The following is a 12,585-nucleotide window of genomic DNA, read 5'->3' as shown; positions in this document are numbered from 1 at the left end:
CTGCAATCAGCCTCTCAACGGCTAATATTTAGGCGCTCTCTTTTTTAAAGTTCGCTCTACCTTTCGATCACTTCGTGTTTTTCATAAGTCACGACTTTCACTTCTGACTGTCTCCACTGAGTGGATTTTAAATTCTTTCACTCATGGAGTTACGCAGTGTAATTAAATACGGTTTGGTTCAAATGAGCAAAATCAAAAGAAACGGGATAAGGTGAACTAGTCCAAATTGTCTCCAAGATCAGAGGAAAAACGGTTTCTCCGAACCGGTGAAAAATTGAATGTTAAGTATTTCGATTGAATTTTTAATACCATGTTTTTGTGTCATTTATTCTAGTTCTTTTGAGTATTTTTTAAACCCGATTCTTGATTTTACATAGTGCTCTTGATTTTGCACTGCTGATCCTAATTAGTGGTCTACAACTCGATTTGAAGTCTCCCAGGGCTTCCTTTACGCATAGGATACTATCGAAAGGGCACACGCACATCGTACGGGAGCGTTCCTTGTTTGTAAAAATGTCAGTAAGGGTTTATCTGGTGTCTGTAGCAAGTTCTTACGTTAAATGTATTGACAGATCAAAATTTAATGAACATAAATGAATTAGTTTTTTTGCCTAAAATGATGTTTGAACATCAATATAAATTCTTTCCTTTTCGATAACTGAATGGCTAGCTGTTTTTTGCATCGTTTGTATTTAAGTGCATGATTATACGTTAATGTATTTGCATTTTTACATTTAAAGAGTGATGTTTTGCTAACAAAATTGCCAAATCAGATTAAATATCAAACTTCGTGTTTGATAATAATAAATAAATAAATTCGTTCTCAAACTGATACGAAATGACAGAATAAACAAACAATCAGTAAGGTGTTATCAGTTTGCAAGAGCACCATTAGACTATTACTGTCCGTTCTCAGGTGTCTTGATAATACGATAGTAGTCATCCTCAAGTTTTTCGTCGGACGCTAATCATATTTTCCCTAACAATCATTTTAAAAAATAATTTCATTGATACGTTTAATCAACATTAAATTGAGACAGCTTTAATCGTTTCAGCAAGGTCGCTTATGCTAAGTTGGGGTAAGCATGTCATTTTAACCCTGTGCATTTCTCTCTCTCTCTCTCTCTCTCTCTCTCTATCCCTCTCATTGTCTTCTTTGGTACCATTTATTACTCATTTTACATGACTGATCTTTTCCTCCTTGTCTCATAACTTCTTACCTACTTGTTGTTCTATGAGTGAAAAAAAGCAAATTTATGGCTCATAGGTAAGCCGAGGTTGGGTTGCGAATATTTCAACTTTATATGATTCTGAGATCAGTACCTGAGACTTCAAAAACGTTTGTTGAGCTGGGCCAATTAATATGTAGCGATCCGATACATTACCTGGGCTCATTTACTGTATATGAAGTTGTGATTAAATGAAATAATAACATCATTTGGAGGAATGTATTTGTGCCGCATCACACCGAGTTTTTGAAAACTGAATTGTTTAAACTGATGTCTATTTTTAGGTGCTAAACTGAAGAATCGACTTGAAGATTCGCCTCAAACGCACAATCGCTCATCATTAGTGAGCACTGAAAAGACCAGTCAAGACTCAAAATCCAATTCACTCTCCAAAGTCGCAATAAAAGAGCCCATCGTTCGACACCTAGAACAAGACTTGGTCGCAAACGAAATCAAGAGTGGTTTGCTGCAGTTTCAAAACGATGAGGCCAACGACCCTAGTGTGATAGACCAGAATGACTCTAGACCTTCAATAGATGTAGGCGCCACAAATGGCATGTCAGAAGTAAGAGAGCTAAATGGTGATAGCAATGAGCAGGATAGCTCGGTGCTATTTGAGACTGAAGAAGAGATGTGTGAGACCCTTAGGAGGAATTGGAGAACGGCGACTGCAAAACAGAGGCTTCTGGTGAGGAACAGACAACAAGAGATCGAGAATGAGCTCAATCAACTGAGAGATTGCATCGCTAAACAAGGTCTGTTGAGACCCAAAATAAATCTTTTGCTTCTTTCTTGCGTACTCAAAAGAGCTAGCGTGACTGGGTGTAATTATCCGTTCTGTACCGGAAATGTTGCTTCTTGTATCTGCGATCATTAGACTGTAAAAGTAGCTAATTGCTGCTGTCTTGGTCTTCTTTTGCATTTCATAAAATTTGAATTGTACTGGGCTGCTGTCTTTTTACAAACAAAGGTGAGTTAGGAGCCGAAGGGAAGTTATGGTGTTACTTTTAAATTGGTCGATTGGTTATGAAACTGGTTGTAATTGTCAATGCCGCACGTGAAAAAGTTTGATTTTGTTGCCTTTTTGAAGAAAATCAAAGTTCATAAAGAAAAAAGAGTGATTAATTTATGCTGCTCTTTGATTTACAATTTTAAGCTGCTAAGCTCAATGGCCGGCAGTTTACTAGTAGAATAGTCACATCAAATGTGCTCCGAAACTGGTTCATTTTTGAACTTAAATCTTAATTTTGGTATATAGTAGCCTCGAATGACAATGATGTCATTTATTTGAAGTTCCTTAGTGAGCTTCTTGTTCCCAGTGAAACGATTTGAAAGCTGAAACGATTAGTTTGTTCATGTTTTCATGCCACTCTTGCGCTGCTTCCACATGAGTGATGTAAACCTCTAGTCTTAGTATCCGTGATTTTGAAATTGAATTTCGTGAGTTCTTTGCCGTAAATGACTTTCTCAATTGTTTTTAGTGTCAAAATAAAGGTCACTGTGTACATTTCGGTCAGCAGTGGAAAACAATTTGTAGCCAAGGCTGTGATTTTTAGCGCTTGCAGAGATAATAACCAAGATGACTCGTGTCTAGCTTTTGACTACAAAATATTTGCAACTCAAACTCAAGCCTTTTTGCCGTAACATTTCTGTTGAAAACATTTGTAGTCCAGGCCGTGATTAGTAGGGCTTGCAGAGAGAAAAAACAAGACGGCTCGTCCGAAACTGCATAGCACAGATTGTTCCAACTTACGTCTAAATTTTTTCAAATGCTTGTTCTGAGAGGAAATGCTCTTTCGACTATCAGCTCTTTGTAACTCAACTGAAGCAATCTTGATTTTTTCCGTTGCAATCTTAAGTTTGATTTGTGTCTTTAAAAAACAATTCAAAACCCTAATTTTAGTGAATTTCTTCAAATAAAACCAAATTGAGTTATCAATTATACTCAATTCTGTTTTTTGCCAACATGCTACGTGAATGCATGTTCATTTCACAGCTAATCAAAGTCGTTCGGTTGTGTTTAATTGCTCTCAAACGAAGTTTGTAGCAATTATATTAGTCATGCTTGTGGTCTTTTGTGTCTTTCCCGTTATACCCCGCTTCACCCCCAAGTTCCTTCAATTCAGCTAGGGCTAGCTTCCCTGAACCGTAGGTAGTTAATGACAAAGCCAACCGCTTGCCAATTGTTTGAGAGCTTCTCGCGCGACGTCAATTGTTTGTTTGTCTCTGTTCTCTTATCACTTAGTATCATTGATGAGATGTTCCTAATGATGCATAAATGAACATAATTCTCATCACTACTTGTTCTCAACATTTTTTAAGTAATTGTTTGAGTTTTGCAAGTAATTATTGTTAATTGCTCTCAAACGAAGTTTGTAGAAATTATTTTTTCCCTGATGATCTCTTTTTGTGATTTTTCGCTCGACCGATTTTTCGTCTGACCCATTTGACATTTCGTCCCTTAAAAACGGGATAAACAGGTAGCGCCCAGCCGGTGTTATTTTTTGTTTGAGGGCTTAGCCCTGTTTAGTAGTCCTTCAAGTGCTTAGTGTCGTGAAACTACTGGGAAGGCCGTAGTTTTTATAGAGTTTTTGCGCCCAAAATGTTGCAATTTTTCGTTTTTTTCGTCGTTTCTCAAATTGTTAGACCAGTCTAAAATTGAGGCTTGTTAAAGTTATTAAGGTCTTTTGCCAGACATAAGTTCTTCTTATACCCATTTTATGAGCTAAATGTTTTGGGACTTCAAATAAAAGACGCAATTTAACTAATTTTCACAATTTAGTTTTTCAAGTTTTCAAGTGTTTTAAAAATTTGTTATTTTTTGAATTTTTTGAACCATAGTTGTCAAAACCTCATCTAGGATTACTGCATACTTTCTGATGGTAATTGCATTGTTTTCAACTTTTTAACATTACGAATTGCAGCATTTTTTGACAAAACGTTCATTAGTGTTTCGTTTTTTTTTGTCTTTATTCAAATTTTTCGAGCTCCAGGTGCCAGAGAACCTCCTCAGATAATAAGTTACTGAAAAAAAATATTTGGCAATGGAATAGTTTTCAACTTTTTAATTTCAAAAGTTTTACTAATTTTTTAAAACTTGCTCTTTTTTTCAAGATCTTTGAAAGATTGTTATTTTTCAGGTTATTCCAGCGTCAAGAGCCAGGCAACCTCCTCTAGAGTTTGATAATAGTGATAATAGGTTGCCGCATAGTTTCTAGATGTAACGGATGTTTTTCAAGATTTTAAAATCACGAGTTTTAGCATTTTTTTTGACAAAACTTCAAATTTTTTCAAATGTTTTCAAGTTTTTGACAATATTGTCTTTTAGGTGTTTTCAGCCTCAGGGGTCAGAAAACCCCTTTAGGTTTTGCTATTAAGTTACTGGAGAGTTTTCATTGGCCATGGAGTATTCTCCAACTTTTTAATATCAGACGTTTCAGCATTTTTATACGACCTGTTATTTCGCAAGGTTTGTGAAATTTTTTGTCATTATTTAGGTTTCTCCATCATCAGGATAATAGCCTACTGCATAGTTTCTAGATGTAATGGAATTTTCAATATTTTAATATCAGAAATTTAAGCAATTTGAAATTTTGTCTAGCAGCAGGGGCCCTGAGACCTGCTCCAAGTTTTGTTAATAAAATTCTGCATAGTTTTTAGAGCTATTGTAATGGGTATTAATATTTTGTTGACTCGAATTTAGCAATTTTATCATGTTCCAATTTCATGGATCTTTATCAGCCAGTAAAAACTATTTACGTCTTGAAATAGGTATATTTCATAGTCTTTAGAGAGAATGAAATGGTTCTGAGGATTTTAATCACGAATTTTAGCAAGATTGTGTTGTGTTAACATGTGCAATTGGTTTTTAAAATTTTGGAATATTTTTGTCCTTTTCTGACTTTATCGACCATTACTGGCCAACGAAACTTTTACGTCTTACAGATGGGTTACATGACAAAACTCCAGAGACAACATATGGTTCTAAGCATTTTTTGACAACAAAATCTGGCAAATTTGCAGTTTTCAGGTTTTCTATATGATTTAATCACTACCAAGGCGAGAAAACAAAGTTGCAGAGTCGAATCTCTTCATGGAAAATGTTCCCAGCTCTCTCTGTCTCTGTGTCGGTTGGGGTTTGTTTCCTTCTTTCTCGTTCACGTTTCTATCTTTCTTACTCTCTCTCTCTCTCTCTCTCTCTCTCTCTCTCCCCTTAACTCTTTTGTTGATGCCGCCTTTCAGCTGCTGTCATGTGGCGTGATGTCATCATTTAATACCCTCATTAAGTCTGATGATATAGTAGAAATGTTTTATCTTAGATGATTCTTTTTGCACTTTTTTTAGGAAGTTACTGTTAATTGCCCTCAAACGAATTTTGTAGAAATTATATTAATCCTATTGGTATTTTTTATGCGATTTTTCGCTTGATCGCTTTTTAGTCGAACCCATTTGACTTTTTGTCCTCAATAACAGGATAAAGAGGTAGCGCCCAGTGGTCAATAAGTTCTGCTAGAGCCTTTCAGCTCATTATTCTCCAAGTATGCGATTCACATAAACTGTTTTGGAGACTAATACTTGAGGTGTGAAGTACGGTTCTTTGAAATTGATCCCACACCCCCAGCCACCACCCCCACATCGTTTCCCCAATCCACTCTTGCACCACACACCCACGCCCCCGCTGCGTTGCACCCTCCGCTGTGCTCTCCGAACGCCCCTTCAATTGAGCTAAAGCTAGCCTCACTAAACCGCGGCTAGCTAATGACGGAGCCAGCCGGTTGTTTGAGAGCATTTCGCCCGACTTTAATCGATTGTTACTTTTTTGTCTTTTCATTCAATCGCAATAGGGACAAGTTTATCGTAAGCTACTAATAAGGTTTAATTTAATCGATTTCAGTTCTGTTTTGCTTTTTGTTACTTTGATCTTATGACTTTAAAAATTGTTTTCAAGAAATACTGATTTTTTTTGCAAGATTTTTTTCTTCTCTCATCTCTGAGTCTTGTTAACAACCATTTTCATTGGTTTCTATTGTGAAGGAAAGGTTGTTCTTAATGTGAAAAATTTGACCACCCTCCCCCTCAACACTAACTCCGTCGAACCTCCTTTACCCGTCGATTAAGACCCCCGCTCGTCCAGCCCTCCCAAATCTGCAACCATCGCTTGAACCCCCTCCCCCACTCCGCTCAGCCCCATCCTACTACTAGCGGCGTCCCTAAGCCATAGCTGGCTGCTACCGAAGTCAACCGCGCGGCGGTCGTTTGAGAGCATTTCGCTCGACGTTAGAGATGATTGGTTTTTGTGATGTAATTTGATTTACTTCAATTCAAGACCGTATTGAAGACTTTTTCTTGCGCTGAATATGACTGCAATGGAATACCTGTTTATCGTTTGAGAGCTATTGCCAAACTGTGGTTGTTTAATTACACTTCTATTACAGCTCATTTTATAGCAATTTCTATGGTGGAGCGTGTCAACTTCTAATGAATTGAACACTCTAGCCTTGAAGTAGTTTTTTTGTTCTGCTGCAGTGATCTTTTTGTCCCTTTTTGTTTAATTTCTCTCAAAGTTTGTAGAAATCATATTAGAGCTTTGGTCTTTTTACTGCCATTTTTCGCCTGAACTATTTTTTTCTCACTGTTTAACTTTTTTTAAATCAAAAACGGGTAAAGACGGGAGAGCGTTAAGTCGCTGAACAGCTCTCTGAGAGACCTACGCCTAACTAGTCGAAGTATGCGATTCACTGAAGCTGTTGAGGAGACATAATTGCAAGGTTTGAATGCCTGTGCTTAGCTCCCCACACCCCATCCCTCCTCCCTTCTGCTAGATCTATTCCGCATTAGCGGAACATTTTCGGAACAATTGATTGTTCTTAACAGTTTTCCAAGTAACAGAATTTAAATTCACTGCTAAATTTCATTTCGATTGTTGTTTCTACAAATCAGGCAGACTGATTGGTAGGACTGATAGTTTTTAACTTCTGGAATTTGTTGATCGGATCAAAATTGTTACCACGCTTAATTTACCTCACTCACAAAATGAAATTTTAATTTAGAATTGTTTTCGCTGCATGAAAACGGTAGACAATATCAGTCCTGGATTCCGCAAGCAATTGTTAGTGCTTGGTGCTTAGAAATGAAAGGTTGGTTTCAGTTATTCAGATAGCCAGTTGTATTTTACTGTTCACGCGTTTGACCTAAAACAAAATGATGCAATTTCGACACGGGTTAGTAGAAATGATGGCGTCTGCACTCACGAACTCAAGATTGATTTAGCACATAGAATTACTCAAATTGAATTATTCAAATTGAGGATCGTTTATAGGAAAAGAGCGGTTGATCACGACGTTGTCTATCCTTCCTTCCTTGTCGTATCATGTCTCTTTTGTTCTCATTATTTCAAGTTTCAATTGCTTCGTTTACTTGTTTGGTTTCATGACATCAAAAGTTACAACTCAATTCTCTTCTTACATGACTTTCAATAACCTTATCATATTACAAAGTGATACACAATCAACAAAACAGGGCATGCACTTTACAATATAATGGAGAAGTTAATACTGGGCATTAACATCCTCGGGGCCCAAAAACCTAACCCTAACCTTACGGGGGTTTGGGGTACACATGTTGCAGCTTAACGGCTGGTCTGGTTAAAAAACCTAAAGCTGTTTTTAATTCGCAAGACCTAGCGGTTTTGTCGGGTCCGGTGAAAATCCTGGTGACACGTCCTAGTGGCCAAATTCCCCTGGGAGTCCACTCCTCCAGCAGCCAAACCACATCGCCCACTTCCAGAGCAGCTTCTTTTGAAGTCCACTTTCGTCTCTGATTCAGCGTGGGGACGTACTCTTGAAGCAGTCGTTTCCAGATCTGTTGCAGGCGCTGTTTGACTTGGGTCCATGATGTCGACTTCAGACTGGCTGACTCTTGAAAGAGAAGTGTTGGCACATTCGCAAAGGGTCGTCCCAAGAGGAAATGATTAGGCGTGAGAGGGTCGTCGTCCTTGTTGTCGCTCCTCACGTGAGTCAATGGCCTGGAGTTCACAAGACATTCCGCTTCCGTGACAATGGTTGAAAAAACATCAGGTGTCAATTTTGCGGAGCCAAGATTGATGAGGAGAACTCGTTTAACTACTTGGACGAGTCTCTCCCACACACCACCAAAATGAGGTGCAGAAGGTGGGTTGAGTCTCCATTCTATGGACTGGTTGAGAAGGTTGTTCCTGATGAAATCGTGGTCCAGTTGAAGCGGCTGTCGTCGTAGTTGCTTACGGGATCCCAAGAAGTTTGTCGCATTGTCAGACATCAAAACTCGCGGCTGGCCACGTCTTGAGATAAATCGTCTGATTGCTGTGATGCATTTGTCAGTTGACAAGTCTTCTGCTAGTTCCAGATGAATGGCTCGCGTGACGAGGCACGTAAAGAGGCAGATGTATGTCTTTACTTCTTTGTCTCTATGCATTACTGCAAATGGTCCAAGATAATCCAACCCAACGTTTGTGAAGACTGCAGGCAAAGAACTGTCTTGAAACCTAACCTCTGGGAGGTCAGCCATTGGTGGCTGGAGGCCTACTGCTCGAAACCTTCGACACTCGAAGCATTTGAAAGCAAGGCTTCTAAGGTTTTCGCGAACTCCAATGATGTGACATCTTTGCTGGATGTAATTCCTGGTATACTCTACGCCGAGATGCATGCAAATTTCGTGACATTTCTGAATAAAGAGTTTTACAATTGCTTCTTTTGAGTCCAAAATTATCGGGTGCTTTGCGTCAAAAGGCAAAGAGCTTCTTTTTGTCCTTCCACCGACGCGTAATATGCCATCTTTCACAAAAGGTGATAAGCACAACAGGCGGTCTTTCTTCTGCAGATCTTTTCCGTTTATAAGATCCTTAACAGTTCCAGAAAACGAGTTGAGCTGTGAAACTTGAAAGAGATGATTTCTGGCTTTATCAATGTCTTTCAAGGCTAGTGCTTTGCGTTCTTTTGTCTTTAGGTTATCTATGAACAGGAAAACTCTGGCTGTTGCTCTCAAAAGTCTGGTCCATTTTGAAAATTTCTCAATGTTGAAAACAGGTTCCAGTGCTGAAGTCTGTTGCATCGAGTGCGTTGCTTCTTGAGGAGCAAAGAAGGAACGCCAATTTTTCTCAGGGTGCTTCAGAAACTCTGGTGGCGACAACCACAAGGAGTTAACGTCTTCTGGTAAAATTCCTCTAGATATGTGATCGGCCGGATTTATTTTACCAATTATGTGTCGCCAACAGCTGGTGTCCGTAAGGTTTCTAATCTCCTGAACGCGGTTGGCGATGAAAGTCTTAAGTTTTTCTTTTGAATTTATCCAGCCCAGAACAGCAGTACTGTCACTCCAGAAGATCGTCTCTTTGACTGGAACGGATAGGTGCTGAGCAACGAATTGCCAAAGACGACACCCAAGGACAGCTGCTTGTAATTCCAACTTTGGAATGCTTATTTGCTTTAGGGGCGCGACCTTAGAGCGCCCAATGACAAAGTTGGAGGAAGTTTCTTTGTCATTTGACGTTTTAATGTATACAACGGCACCGTATGCCAACTGTGATGCGTCGCAAAACACATGTAGCTGATTGGTACCACTACTGATATCAAAATGTGATAAGCTGCGTGGCATTTGAATTTGTGGTGAATCAAGATATTTGTCAATCCAGTCCTGGATTTGTTGCCGTTTTGACGAAGAAAGCAAGTCGTCCCATGATAGGCCTTCTTTCCAGGTATCTTGCAAGATTATTTTCAGTGTAATTACGATGGGAGCTATTATCCCCAGTGGGTCAAACAGGCAAGCTATTAAGGACAACAGTTTGCGCAAAGTGTACTGGGAAGCGTCTTGATCTATCTTCGACAATTTTTTATGAAAAATTAGATCACTCGGGGAGTTCCACAGCAGTCCAAGAACTCGGTGGTCTTCAGTTTCACTTTCGATGTGTTCGGATTCTAGCATTTTCAAGGATTTTGGCTCGTTGGTTACAAACTTTGTTAAATTGAAACCACCCTTTTGGAGAGTCGACTTTAGATCAGAGACACACAACTGAGCATCTTCAGTGCTTTGGAAGGAATGAACGAAATCATCCATATAAAAACTTTTGTTGACAAGGTCAATAATTTCCTGTCTTGGGGCAAAGTCTTGAGCAGTGCGTTGTAAGACAAATATTGCAGTTGCTGGTGAACAACGTGCACCGAATATGAGCCTTGTGTACTGATAATGCCTGATAGTTTGATCTGTTGGCCACAAGAAACGGAGACAAGATTGATCTTCAGGGATTATGGCAATTTGCATAAACATAGCCTCTATATCAGCCATTACGGCTATTGGTTTTTCGCGAAAACGAAGTAAGATACCAATCAAATTGTTTGTCAGATCGGGCCCAGACAATAAATTTGTGTTTAGCGATTGGCCTTTGAAAATTGAGGCGGCATTGGCTACTCGTCTTACTTTTCCTGGTTTGTTGGGGTTACTAACCGGATGGTGAGGGAGGTACCATATTCTTTCTGGCTGCGGATTCTCAAAGACCACTGGCTTTACGTAACCTTTCTCGATATCAGTTTGCAGGGTTGCATCGTATAGAACACTCAACTGATGATCTTTGGAGAGCCGACGTTGCAGGCTGCTTAGTTGGGCTTTCGCTACTGGATAATTGTTTTGTAACTGGACGTTATTCTTCCACAAAAGACCAATTTCATATCTGGTACCGTTGTGACGAATTGTCTTCTCGAAAATGTCCAGAGCTGATTCGCTGTCTTTTGAAGTTTTTGGGTTCTTCTGGTTCAGTACCGGCGTTGTCTATTTTCCAAAAACTGGTTACATAGTCGCATAGCGGTTTCTCGTCATGAAAAGTTGAGCATGCCAGAGCCTTATCGAATGGTCTGTAGCTATGTGACAGAAGGTTTGTTTCCGCGTGATATGATTCCTCAGCTTTGCGTTTCATTGGTCCCGTTATTGTCCAGCCTAAAAGGTTTCTGATAGCGAAAGGAGTTCCGGTCGGTCCTTGAAGAAATTCTCTTTCGAGAATGAACTGTGTCGCATCAACTCCTAACAAAAGCTGAATTTTGTTGTTGCCCAGATTTGGAAACTTGATATGTTGCAAATGAGAGTAGGTTGCGCAAGTCTCATTTAATTCTTGCACTGGTGCGTCGCTAAATTTCCAGTTGTTAATTGAATGCACATAGTTCAATCTGAAGAGTGGTTCATCATCATTATACCTACCAATATCAAGGCGGACCAAATTCGCATTGATAACTGACTGGTCAAAGGCGTGCATGACATTCAAATCAAACTGAATTGCCTTTGGGGCATTGATACCGTTTGCAGTTGTATCAAGTACATAAGAGATTGTACTACCGTTGTCTAGTATGGCGTAGCATTCCACTTTTTCCTTGTTCTCGCCAAAAAGTGTAACCGGAATGACTTGCAGCTGATTGCGAGATTTTGCTGGAAAGCCAGGGTTGTAGGTTGGTGTATCAACTGTACTATTCATTTTTCTGTTCAACGGTTCGCACAGCGGGAGTTCGACATCTGTCAGGTTTGTTGTCTCGGTTCTCTTCTTTTGTTTGTCGGGGTCATGCAACAAACTATGATGCTTTCCATTACAATGACGACAAACGACTTTTGATGCGCATTCTTTAGCAGAGTGGCTTGGGCTCAAGCAGTTAAAGCAGAGTGAGTGTTTTTTGACCTCCAAGTTTCGTCTAGCTACATAAAATTTGTTGAATTGTTGGCATCGACCTATATAATGCTCTTGTTGATCAAAGGGGCATTTCGTTTTGACATTTTTTGTGACGATTGATGCGTTTTTCCCTGCATTTAGGTTTTGATTCCCTGAAAAACCAGGTTGTTGATTGTTAATGTTTTGTTTTCTGCTGAAGTTATTGCTTGTCTGAAATGACTTTTGAATATTCCTTCGATCATTGGGTCTTTGTTGATTGTTGGAGTTGCTGTACACGTTAGCTGAGAACTGATTCCTTTGTGAGCTGTTAGAAACCGTAGAATTGTTTCTTCGAATGTTTCCTTGAAATCCATTGTTGTTGCTGTTTTGAGGACTGGTTTCCTGCAATTGTTCACAGGCGCGAGAGTGTCGGTCCATCCATTCCGAGAACTCCAAAATTCCTGGATTTTGAATATTGTTGTCAATGGTGTGCTCACTCCATTTCATTTTGAGCGAGTTTGGGAGTTTATCACGTGCTAATTTAAGTAGATATGTAGCACTCAAGTCAGCGTTGAAGCCATGGGCTAGAAATGTTTGAACTATTTTCCGCAGGAGTGCTGCATAGCTAATTAGAGCTCTATGGTCATTGGCTTGGGGACGCTGCCAGGCTTCTAGTTCTTGAGTAAGTGCAGAAAC

The 12,585-nt window shown here is 39.4% G+C and overlaps 1 protein-coding gene across 4 annotated transcripts in view; it reads left to right on the top strand.

The window, feature by feature from the left end:
* LOC142339353 (uncharacterized) overlaps nt 1–12,585 on the top strand; it is a 180,574-nt gene that overhangs the window by 120,246 nt on the left and 47,743 nt on the right. For 3 of the 4 annotated variants that reach the window (XM_075389362.1, XM_075389354.1, XM_075389380.1), the window contains exons 13-14: nt 1,056–1,079; nt 1,514–1,984. In XM_075389362.1, the coding sequence (XP_075245477.1) occupies nt 1,056–1,079; nt 1,514–1,984 (495 nt within the window). The remainder of the gene's footprint in view (nt 1–1,055; nt 1,080–1,513; nt 1,985–12,585) is intronic. The other variant, XM_075389371.1, reaches the window with a different exon arrangement.

The sequence above is a fragment of the Convolutriloba macropyga genome, chromosome 1 (assembly GCF_964194025.1).
Source record: "Convolutriloba macropyga chromosome 1, txConMacr16.3, whole genome shotgun sequence".
Lineage (NCBI taxonomy): Eukaryota > Metazoa > Xenacoelomorpha > Acoela > Convolutidae > Convolutriloba > Convolutriloba macropyga.
This window is presented reverse-complemented; position numbering and strand designations above follow the sequence as displayed.